Raw genomic sequence first — 12843 nt, 5'->3', positions numbered from 1 at the left:
AGGCAGGTAGGTAGGCAGACAGGCAGACATGCAGGCAGGAAGACAGGCAGGCAGGCAGGCAGACAGGCAGGCAGACAGACAGACAGACAGACAGACATGCAGGCAGGCAGGCAGGCAGGCAGGTAGGCAGACAGGCAGACAGACAGACAGACAGACAGACATGCAGGCAGGCAGGCAGGCAGGTAGGCAGACAGGCAGGCAGACAGACAGACAGACAGACATGCAGGCAGGCAGGCAGGCAGGCAGGTACGCAGACGGACAGACAGTCAGGCAGACAGACAGACAGACAGACATGCAGGCAGGCAGGCAGGCAGGCAGGTAGGCAGACAGGCAGACAGGCAGGCAGACAGACAGACAGACAGACAGACAGACAGACAGACAGACATGCAGGCAGGCAGACAGACAGACATGCAGGCAGGCAGGTAGGCAGGCAGGCAGGCAGGCAGGTAGGCAGACAGACAGACAGACAGACAGACATGCAGGCAGGCAGGTAGGCAGGCAGGCAGACAGACAGACAGACAGACAGGCAGGTAGGCAGACAGGCAGACAGGCAGGCAGACAGACAGACAGACATGCAGGCAGGCAGGCAGGTAGGCAGACAGGCAGACAGACAGACAGACAGACAGACATGCAGGCAGGCAGGTAGGCAGGCAGGCAGGCAGGTAGGCAGACAGGCAGGCAGACAGACAGACAGACAGACATGCAGGCAGGCAGGTAGGCAGACAGGCAGACAGACATGCAGGCAGGCAGGTAGGCAGACAGGCAGACAGGCAGGCAGACAGACAGACAGACAGATATGCAGGCAGACAGGCAGACAGACAGACATGCAGGCAGACAGGCAGACAGGCAGGCAGACATGCAGGCAGGCAGGCAGGCAGGTAGGCAGACAGACAGGCAGGCAGGCAGACAGACAGACAGACAGACATTCAGGCAGGCAGGCAGGCAGGCAGACAGACAGGCAGGCAGACAGACAGACAGACAGACAGACAGACAGACATGCAGGCAGGCAGGCAGGTAGGCAGACAGGCAGACAGGCAGGCAGACAGACAGACATGCAGGCAGGCAGGGAGGCAGGTAGGCAGACAGGCAAAAAAAAAAAAAAGACAGACAGACAGACAGACAGACAGACAGACAGACAGACAGACAGACAGACTGACATGCAGGCAGGCAGGCAGGCAGGCAGGCAGGCAGACAGGCAGACAGACAGACAGACAGACAGACAGACAGACATGCAGCCAGGCAGGCAGGCAGACAGACAGACAGACAGACATGCAGGCAGGCAGGCAGGTAGGCAGACAGGCAGGCAGACAGACAGACAGACAGACAGACATGCAGGCAGGCAGGCAGGCAGGCAGGCAGGTAGGCAGACAGACAGACAGACAGACAGACAGACAGACAGACAGACAGACAGACATGCAGGCAGGCAGGCAGACAGGTAGGCAGACAGGCAGGCAGACAGACAGACAGACAGACAGACAGACAGACAGACAGACAGACAGACAGACAGACAGACAGACAGACAGACATGCAGGCAGACAGGTAGGCAGACAGGCAGACAGACAGACAGACAGACAGACATGCAGGCAGCCAGGCAGGCAGGCAGAGAGGCAGGCAGACAGACAGACAGACAGACAGACAGACAGACAGACAGACAGACAGACATGCAGGCAGACAGACAGACAGACATGCAGGCAGGCAGGCAGGTAGGCAGACAGGCAGACAGGCAGACAGACAGACAGACAGACATGCAGGCAGGTAGGCAGGCAGACAGGCAGGCAGGCAGACAGACAGACAGACAGACAGACAGACAGACAGACAGACAGACAGACAGACATGCAGGGAGGCAGGCAGGTAGGCAGAAGGGCAGACAGGCAGACAGGCAGGCAGACAGACATGCAGGAAGGCAGGCAGGCAGGCAGGTAGGCAGACAGGCAGGCAGACAGACAGACAGACAGACAGACATGCAGGCAGGCAGGCAGGCAGGCAGGCAGGTAGGCAGACAGGCAGACAGGCAGGCAGGCAGACAGACAGAAAGACAGACAGACAGACAGACAGACAGACCAATGGCATGTTTCGCGTGCGTGCGTGTCAGCCTGTCTTATGGTGGATACGCCTGTTCTGGTTCCTGGCAACCCGCGGGCCTCCGGCCTGGCGTGGCAGACGGTGCTGTGCCACACCGGCGGCTGAGGAGTCAATATACTCTGGTTTCTCTTCATCACGCAAAAGCCTTTCGCCTTTTACTAAAGACTTCCGTGGAGAGGAACACCTACGAGTTGAAGCTATTTTTGGGGGGGTCTGCGTCCAGCCGAGCCCATATCTGTGTTTCAAAGTAAGAGAAGGCGATGGGGAGAGAAGGGATTCGCGGGGAAGTGGTCACAGGTTAACCCAGGGCTCAGACATTTACCTGGCTGGGAGCGGAGGTCGTCAGGGTTCAATTAATGCCTTATCGCTTCTCTGCCTTTTGGCTAAGATCAAGTGTAGTATCTGTTCTTATCAGTTTAATATCTGATATGTCCCCTACCCGGGGGCTATATATTAAATTGATTTTTGCAACAGGGAGATGGAATAGGGGCTTGCTCCATCCACTCCACGCATCGGCCTGGTATTGCAGTACATCCGGGCAACGGTGCACTCCTACCTCATGTGCTAAAACCAGTACTTTTCCTGCCGCTGCGTCCTGTCTCTTGTGGAAATTCCACCACATTTCGGACCAAAAAAGAGAGCGAGGCACGAGGCCCTTTTTAAGGCAGGTTTAAATTTTCCCTCCGTTTTCGTTAAAAAAAATAAAATAAAAAAAACAGACAGACAGACAGACAGGCAGACAGACAGACAGACAGACAGACAGACAGACAGACCTATGGCATGTTTCGCGTGCGTGCGTGTCAGCCTGTCTTATGGTGGATACGCCTGTTCTGGTTCCTGGCAACCCGCGGGCCTCCGGCCTGGCGTGGCAGACGGTGCCGTGCCACGCCGGCGGCTGAGGAGTCAATATACTCTGGTTTCTCATCATCACCCAAAAGTTTTGACAACAGGCTCATGACTAAAGAACACACGGCTGTCTGCTGATTGACGCTTGACTAGATTTTCGCTTTGTGTCAAAAGAACTCCCTAACGCACACTTTTTCAAAGTAGGTGAATTCATCAGATCTGTTTGAAACATTGCATTTTATCCATGCACGACGACTGCTTAGATACTCGCAGCACAGTTGCCCCATATAAATTGCCCATGAGCGCGGAGCAGACAGACAGACAGGCAGGCAGGCAGACAGGCAGGCAGGCAGGCACAGGCAGGCAGGCAGACAGACAGACAGACAGACAGACATGCAGACAGGCAGACAGGCAGGCAGGCAGACAGACAGACAGACAGACAGGCAGGCAGGCAGGCAGGCAGGCAGACAGACAGGCAGGCAGTCAGGCAGACAGGAGTCACGTATCATGGTATTTCCTGTTCCTGTTTGTAACCGTGGCATTTCCTGTCCGTCCAGCATTCTTCCCCTTCATGGGTCCTGTTATGGCAAACATGGAGGTATCCCTATTCCCTGCCTCGGTCACAGATTTCTTCTACGCTGTCTTTCAGAAGATCAAGTCCAATCGCGTGGCTAGCACCAGGAAGGTATGTAAATATAACTGATCAAATATACGATCTTCAGCCAGTATTGTGTAATACAATTGTAGAGATTTGGTAGCATCTGGTAGTTCTCATGTGATTTTGATCTGACGTAAGCCTGCTTCCAGAGTCGGGTAGATTTCCTGCAGCTGATGATAGACTCGCAGAAAGACAGCAACTCAAAGGGAGAGGAGCAGAGTAAAGGTGCCTGCCTTAAACACACACACACACACACACACACACACACACACACACACACACACACACACACATCCACACACACACACACACACTGTATACTAGCATCTAACACACACACATACAGTACCTGCCTCAAACACCTATACCTACAAACACACCGTGGAAATACTCTACTTCGTCCCTTTCTCACACCTACCACCCCATTTCTCCCATCATCATAGGATTGAGTGACCATGAGATCTTGTCCCAGGCAATGATGTTCATCTTTGCTGGCTATGAGACCACCAGTAGCTCTCTGTCCTTCCTGGCCTACAATCTGGCAACCAACCCTCACATCATGACCAAGCTGCAGGAGGAGATACACACTGTGTTTCCCAACAAGGTAACCCCTCTGCAGACTCCTATATAGTACTATTCATGTGGAACAGGAAATATGATAGTGACAGTATTTTAGAGGGTACTGATGAGTGTGTAACCCCTGTGCACTGCAGACTCCTACAGTATCTATTACTATTGCTTTGGAACAGATGGTTAGATAGGTGACAGTATTTTACAGTGTGCTAATGTGTCTGTAGCATCCCTGTGCAGACTTCTGCCCAGTATTATTCATTTGAAACAGGAAGTAGATAGGTGTTGTTGGAATCTTCAGAATAGTTAAAAGGCTAGTACCTGAGAACCTGAGGGATCTACAGGGTATATACCTTAAAAGCATGTCTGACATGCAGTGGTGTGCATGACCATAGAGTGATTTCTAAACTAATACAATTATCTTAAAATAAATTATAAAACTAACAGGTAATCAGTGCAGAGACTTGTGTGATATGTGCTCTCCATCTGACTCGTGCTGCTGCATTCTGTATCATTTGCCAATAGCTTTCTTTGGTCGACCAGACAGGAGAGTGTTACAGTAATCAAGGCTGCTAGTAATACAAGCATGCATTCGTCTCTCAGTGTCAGCCTGCGAGAGGAAAGGTTGCACCTTTACAGCTGTGTTCTGTAAAGGTCCATGTAATATTCAAGCTTTCTAAAAGCTTCCTAACGGTTGTAATGACTATCTTTAATCGGTAGCGATCAGGGAACAAGATCCCTTATAATAAATCCCTTATGAATAAATATTTCATTTACGAACGCTGTTTTGGTTCGGAAAACACGCTTTTTAAAATGCAGTGTCCTACCTGACATTCGGTTTGCATATAAACATGTTGTGAGTGCCAGGGGTGTTCTAGGGGAGTAGACTGACCTTTCTCTGGTGGCTGCCTCTCCCAATCGTGTGCGCATGTAGAAACACAACAGCTAATGTCCAACACTGCAAGTTCATTTCGGGGGGATATATTATTATTAGGGAGGATGTTGTTGTTTGGACAACTTCAGACAGAATTTCTCCACGATGGCAGATTTCCGGCAAACTTACTTACTCTTCTTTAAGTGATACAAATATGTTTTAGTCACATTCTTGATATGGGTTTCAAAATTAAGATCTGAGTCAATGGTAACACCTTGTTTTTTTGCCTGGTGCTTAGTGTTACTGTAAGTAGTGTCTTTAAGTGTGCAGACAGTTTGACCAGGACAAGGACAAAGAGCATTTTGGCATCAGCATTAATTAATTAATTCTAAGGTCATTAAGAACCTAGTTAATAACTTAACAACATAGTGCTATCTCAGTGCTATGATCGGCACAAAAGCCAGATTGGAACATGTCAAAGGTACAGTTGGGAAGAAGGAGATTATTTAACAGTTTGAACACCTTTTTTTCAAGAATTATTATTTTTTTGCTTAAAAAGGGAAGGTTGGAGATTGGCCTAAAATCGCAAAGGACTGAAGAGTCTAAGTTACTTTTCTTCAGGAGGGGTTTCACCATGGTAGTTTTAGGTGCAGATGAACAGACCCCCACTTTGCTGAGCATTTCTGTATGACCACTGCAAAAGAGTTCATAGTGCTTCCATGTGGTGGAAGGTGGGGTAACAAGTCATCAAACACATCTTAAGGTCTTGCCTGAGTGATCCTCCTCACCTAATATTGGTTCTCTTATCTCAGAAGTATGTTGCAAATTCCTCACATTTGTAGGTGGAGAGCAGATCACCAGGTGTCTTGTGGGCGGGATTTATAAGGCTGTCAATCGTTGAAAAGAGCACTGTTTGAGTTGTTATGATTCATTATCAATTTTGAGAAATGATCCCGTCTGTCTCGGCGTTTTTTTATTGCCTTATTAAAAGCAGAAAGATGCTCTCGAAGAATATCAAGGTGGACCTGCAGTTTTTGTCCGCTCAGACTTTCTGCAAATTCTTTTAAATTTGGCCACAGCCTTTTTCAGTTTGACTGGTGCTACAGAGTCGATAGTTGCCCTTAGTTTGGTGTTGAAGCTGGTTGCTAAATCATTATCACAGGAGGAAGCTGTTGATGGTGTACTATTCATATTCATATTCATCATGAAATTCTCATCTGCTCAGCGACATGGCTAGATAAATAATAGAGTGAAAATATATTTTTCCCCACTTCTAATAGACTGACATGCATTCATGTTTAGCCAGGTTTCAGATAAAAACATTACAGTGCAGCTTTCGCTCTGAGATAAGATCAATAAAGGTTTTGCCAGATAGGGACCTAATATTCAAAAGCACCATGGTAATGTTCTCTGGGCTGTTCGGTGCTGCCCGGCCACAGTTAATGGAATGGATACCAAGTTATTCACATTTGAACCACCTGACAGTTTTCTTGTAGTCTGTCGACTGTGATAGGAAATAATAGACTGTAGCACTTTCAGTATTCCAAGCAGTCAATCCACTAAAAGCAGCCCAGTTTAGTGGCATTTTGACTTCTGATTGATCCTTGTGTACATCTATCATTTACATTGTTCAGTGGAATCTAAATGTATTTTCTTCTAACTATCAAGATAACATTATTTAGCGATTTTTTTGTTTATTCATGTATAACAAAAAAGCAAGACACTATTACACACGTACATTGAAAGTAATGGCGTTCTGTATGCGGGTGTCATGAAATTAGGCTATGCAGATTAGAATAAGTACAGTACTGTGTTCATTTCCCAAAAAAAGAACACAAAAAACTAACAGCTCTTCAGATTTGCAACGAAAAATAGTTAGTTCTGGGTTTCGGCTACGTGAACGACCAATCACTAGTGCTCATGTGAGTGTAATATCCCTGTGCAGGCTCCTATCCAGTACGAGGCTCTGATGCAGATGGACTATCTAGACAGCGTGATCAACGAGTCTCTCAGGTTGTACCCCATCGACTTGAAAGAGTCAACAAGAAATCTGTTGAGATCAGCGGCATCACCATCCCCAAGGGTATGGTTGTCATGATACCCATCTGGACCTTGCACCGTGACCCCGATGTGTGGGAAGACCCAGAGGAGTTCAAACCAGAGGTAATGGGCCACATCTTAACCACAACCACAATATCAATCACAACAGCAACGATAAGAGCAGTGTTCCACAAACAACCATAAAACAAACCTAAATGCGACGACCAAACACAAACAGGTTTCTTCAACCATGTATAACCATCATATTACTGTGATTTAATTGATATGTTCTTTAACCCCTCCTCCTCTGAACTCTCCGAGTGTAGGTTCAGTAAGGAGAACAAGGAGAGCATCGACCCATACACCTACATGCTGTTCGGGTTGGGCCCACGGAACTGTATCCGTGCGATTCGCTCTGGTATTGATGAAACTGGCGATGGTGGAGATTCTACAGAGGTTCAACTTCACCGTCTGCAAAGAGACAGATGTGAGACAAAATAATGATACAATGATTGTAAATATAATTTTGTACCTATGACTTTGTTGCGTTTCTATATGTAGCAGAGGTGATTTTGGAATCACACTCGCGTGATGAGGTAGCCCTGCCTGAGACATGTAAACTGAAGTGTCGCCCTCAGACCTTGAGGATGTCCTCTTGGCTTAATAGTAGCGTTTGTGTCTTCCACATGGGAGACCCGGGTTTGAACCCCCATACTACAATTCTGTACTTGCGTACTGCATGAGTATGTACTCCCCATTTAATTTCCCAGATTGCATTTTTCAGTACTAGGCGCCAATCATCCTCAGTATAGGCTACCTACTAAATGATGGAAGTGTGAGATTTAAAAAAAAAAGCTATTTGTATTTCTGCAAAACTCCCTCGAGACTTCATAGGGCCATTTTAATGTATGTCGACCCAAGAGAGGTTGTCCAGGAGTTTGAGTTTATTTGAATTTATAGTGCAATGCTACCCGAACGTAACAGTGACACTGTATTAGGTAACATTCATAGTGTAACGCTGACATCTGTTTTACTCGTTCCTTCATACTTTAACTGTGTGTCAACTCTCACCAGATACCCATTGAGATGGACCTGTTCCGCTGCCAGGAGTCCAACGACAACCAGCTCAAAGCAGACAGCCAGTGATGAGGACCTGCCCTGCTGCAGGTCTCTCAGTTATTATGTTACACATAGATCTAGGATCAGCCCCAACACTGGCTACTTTCAAAAATGGGCTTAAAAAAAAAAGGGCTTCGCTTTTGCCTTAAATTGAAACTAAATTGGCGCTAATAATTGCACTGTGACCCTAAAATGCACTGTGACTTTTTTTCTTTTTTTCTGTCTTTTATGCGTTTTTATTCTAAAAAATGTTTCATGCTCTTTCCTTTTTATCTATTTTACCTAAAGCACTTTGAATTGCCTCTGTGTATGAAATGTGCTATATAAATAAACTTGCCTTGCCTTGCCTTGCCTCGCCTCGCCTCTGGGCTCTGCTGCTACTGTATGCTGCTCTCTTTGTATCTGTCTATTAGTGGAGGTCCAGGACTCGTTGTACAGAGACAGTTGTTGTCTGTCGTCTGCAGTGCAGGGATTTGCATGTGACTTGTGTATGTTTTGTACTTGTCTGGTAGTGGGTCTCTATCATCACGCTAAAAACGTGTGTATAATCACAAACTAAATCATAACATGAGAATGAACAACATGCCATCAAAACATGACAATAAATAGGTGTTAGATTAGATTCAACTTTATTGTCATTGTGCAGAGTACAAGTACAAAGATAACGAAATGCAGTTAGCGTCTAACCAGAAGTGCAAAAAAGCAGAAAAGTGCAATGTGAACAATATATACAGGTAGAGCAGTATAAGCAATATATGAGCAGTATAAGTAGTGCAGTATAAGCAGTATATGAGCAGTATAAGTAGTGCAGTATAAGCAGTATATGAGCAGTATAAGCAATATATGAGCAGTATAAGTAGTGCAGTATAAGCAGTATATGAGCAGTATAAGCAGTATATGAGCAGTATAAGTAGTGCAGTATAAGCAATATATGTATTAACAGTAACATTATAAGCAGAATAAATATAGAATGCAGTATGAACAGTATAAGCAGTATATGAGCTGTATAAGTAGTGCAGTTACCAATGTATTGGGTCTATCTATGGGTATCGTAGTGCAGCAGTAGTCAAAATGTACCTGCATTTTATCGGTTGAAGTGCCATCTCATCTGTCATAAGATTTGACTTGTAAAACTGAAAAGTAGGATACAACTAATAGCCTAAATGTATAAACACAGACCACAACCAAAAAACAACATGGGAAAATCGTTTACGCATCCTCTGCAGCAGGAACAGTGCAGAGAAAAAGTATGTACAGTAAACCCCATAACTGAATACACTTCATACGCTTCAGCGCGACACAGAACGCCTATACTGCAACAAAGTAAAAAGATGAGACAGACACGTGTCTTCAATAACTTGCATGTTTAATCAAAATACAAGCATTCGGCACATCGTTAACTTGTAGGAAAGTTTAATCAGGTTTTATCAATTGTATTATTTTAAATGTGAAATAAATAGCATCAGTGCAGAGGCTATAACACACTACAAAAGTCACATTAAATCACGGAAAGTAGGCTAGGCTAATTAACGGAACTATATGAATATACAGCCGGAGCCCAGTCCAGGGTTCTGAAAGCGACAAGTAACAAGTGTGCCCATCAACGGTCTAGATATTAGGCCTATACGTAACATTTAGTCCTCCACTTTATATCACAGGTAGTATAACGTTTAAAATGACTACAAAACAAAAGCAATATAGTCTACAGTGAACGGCGCATTGTCCATTTGTCATACATGTCCAAACAGACCTGCTCACTTGAATAGGAAAGTAGCGCGGCGGTTCGTTGCTTCAGCAAACCTCTCGATGACTTTACTGTTGAAATCCATCTGTCCCTGGATCAATGCATTTTCAATGGAAATCATGTCAAGGCCGTTCAGTCGCTGGTGTCTGTTCTGTTCTGACAGATGTATAATGTCTTTGAATCCAGCCGATGCCCAAATAGTCTCCACCAAAAATCATACATGGGAAACAGAACAGCGCATGTTTCGAGGTGGTAGCGGTTAGCCATCTCTTTTTGTCAAACCATTCCTGTTGGCCCTAAACGTTTTATCTCCAACTTCTCTTCCAAAGGCAATGTACTAAACCGCATGGTCAACAAATAATCTACACGATTCATTGTGAAAACTTTAGCTAGCTAGCATTAGCGATAGACGTACAGTAGATGAACTGAATTGCTTTGTGATTATTTCCTGTCATGTCAGACCACGTTAACGACATTAGCGTTTAATAGTTTTTCGCCACCTGTTGCTAGGCAGAATTCATACCCAATATAATTTGCGTGAGGTTTTCCCTGCTTACGCCAAACACGCTCACGTTGTTCCCCCGCAACGATGGGGCAAGAGTGCTCCGCTGCCCCACAGCAGAAAGACAGGACAGAGAGCGCAGTCCGCACACACTAGTAATTAGTAATTACTCCAAAAACAGCACTATACGAATTATGAGTCAAGTTTATTATATTTATACACACCAATTTCACCATTTAATCTATTTTGTATTAAATATAAAAGACTTATTATTATTACTAATAAAAAATAGGACTAATAATTGTTTCGTATTTGTAACGTACTTTATGAGACTTTATGTTTGTAATGTACTTTATAAAGAAAAAAACCCTGTATATCCCCAAATTTGATTCTATGCAATATGTTTTTTCAAATGTTGTATTTGTCTTGTAGGCTACTTTTGTGTAAGCCGTATATTGTGGGTAAAATGCACTATAAATTCAAATGAACTTAAACTTAAATGTGTATTGCAGTGGAATCCTAACTCGAGATCCGCGTGTAAATCGAATCAATTTCCCATTGACATGAATGCAAGATTTACGCGCGCGGATTTGGAGTTAGGATTCCACCCAAAATGCGTTGCTATTGGTATCATTATGACGTTGATATGTACACAGAATTGAGAATGTTCTGCAATAATACACAAAGTTCTTGAACTTTTAGTTTAGTGGCATAACGAGCTAAGACGCAACCTGAACCTGTGCAATCAGTATTACCAGAGTGAGATATAAAGAGATTATAACCGGAAGATTCGGCGCTTAACACAGCCTACTGACTGAGGTAGGCTAATGTAGGCCAGAGATGTAGTATAGTTGACATATAGTATAGATTTATAACACTTGTATTTGTAAATACTTGAGACGGCATAGGCCGACTACCTTTACAGCATTTGGACAAGGGACGCGTAAAAATGTCACTGAGAGATATCTGTCACTAGGAGATGATATTCCCATTAAGTCGAATTCAGCGTTGGATATTTCTATATGCCTAAAAACTCACATCTTTAGAAAGGCCTTCCTTTAGGTCCTGTCCTCTTGTTGTTGTTAGTGTTTTGTTTGTGTTTTTGTTTGTGTGTCTTTTGCACTCAACTGCACAGGATTTGAAATTGTCGGCTACAAATGAAAAACACATTCCAAATAAAATATATTTTTTATTATTATTATGAGAGACCTAAATGCATGAATTGAATTAGGGCTATTTTAATTTTGCCGAGGTCTTCTGCTTATTAGCCTATATGCTCCTACCTGTACCAGGCCGATTCCAGTTAATAAAATGTGCCCATTATATGGCCACTGATATTTGACCTGTTGGCCACAATTGTAGGCTATATTTCAAGGCGTGTCAACAAACATAGCCAGCCAACCCATACTGGAAGCTTTTGCTGACTCTAACATAGGCCTCTGACAGGACCAAGTCACTTCGAACCATTGCATCGAACGCTGATAAGAGTTGTTAGGCAGTGAATTACCATGATAGTCATTCCAAACCCATTATGACGCCAGCCGAACGCACATTATAGATAATAACATTTCTTTGCTGCCAATCGGTGTACTGGTATTTGTTGACTGATTCAGAAGGGCAAACTCAAAGATTGTTATCCCTTTCTCATTTGGGGAATCTTTCTGACATTCCTGTTGCATTATAGTATGGGTGTGTGGAGATTATTTCAATCATTTTTGTTTGTGTTCTATCTACTGTAGGTGCATAAAAACAATGGAGGTGAAAATATATATGAGTATTGAGGATTAAGACAGAGAAGGCAGAGTTTGAGAAAAAGATAGAGGAATATGAGAAACAAAAGAGAAGGGACCAAAAAGTTAGGCAGAGGGAGGAGGAGATCCTGGCCAGAAAGGCAGAAAGACTGCAGGACAGGAATGAGTTCAATAGGGAGAGGGAGGAGATGGACAGTGGGATCAAGATCCTCATGATGGAGATTGAGAAAGAGAAGGAGTCCTCAAAGGAGATACTTAGAAAGGCTGAGAAGGCAGAGGCAGAGTTAAATATGATGAGGAAGGAGAGCGTGAAAATCCAAAGAGACGGACAGAAGGTGGAGCAAGAAATGCTCAGGATGTGGAAGGAGAAGGAGACATTTCTCAAGGCCAAGAAACAGATGGAGAAAGAGATGGAGAAAAATATGGTGGCAGTCAAGAGGAGAGAGGCCCTGGTGATGGAGGCCGAAGAAAGACTTAAACTGAGCAAGGAAAAAGAGAAGGAAGAACAGGAGAAGGAGACCTCAAAGGAGATGCTTAGAAAGACAGAGAAGGTCGGAGCAGAGTTGCAAATGATAAAGAAGTAGTGGATGAAAATCAAAAGAGACGGGCAGAAGGTGGAGCAAGAAATGCTTGGGATGTGGAAGGAGAAGGAGACAT

At 44.6% G+C, this 12843-nt stretch overlaps 1 protein-coding gene across 1 annotated transcript; it reads left to right on the top strand.

The window, feature by feature from the left end:
• Window positions 1-3506: 3506 nt before the first annotated feature.
• LOC310822711 (cytochrome P450 3A27-like) lies at window positions 3507-7522 on the top strand. The gene is made up of 5 exons (XM_083695154.1): window positions 3507-3613; window positions 3736-3811; window positions 4030-4190; window positions 6976-7193; window positions 7397-7522. The coding sequence occupies exons 1-4, from the start codon at window positions 3512-3514 to the stop codon at window positions 7126-7128; spliced, it is 492 nt and encodes a 163-aa protein (XP_083551280.1). The 5' UTR covers window positions 3507-3511; the 3' UTR covers window positions 7129-7193; window positions 7397-7522.
• Window positions 7523-12843: the final 5321 nt, after the last annotated feature.

The sequence above is a fragment of the Argentina silus genome, assembly GCF_951799395.1.
Source record: "Argentina silus genome assembly, chromosome: X".
In the NCBI taxonomy this organism is placed as follows: domain Eukaryota; kingdom Metazoa; phylum Chordata; class Actinopteri; order Argentiniformes; family Argentinidae; genus Argentina; species Argentina silus.
This window is presented reverse-complemented; position numbering and strand designations above follow the sequence as displayed.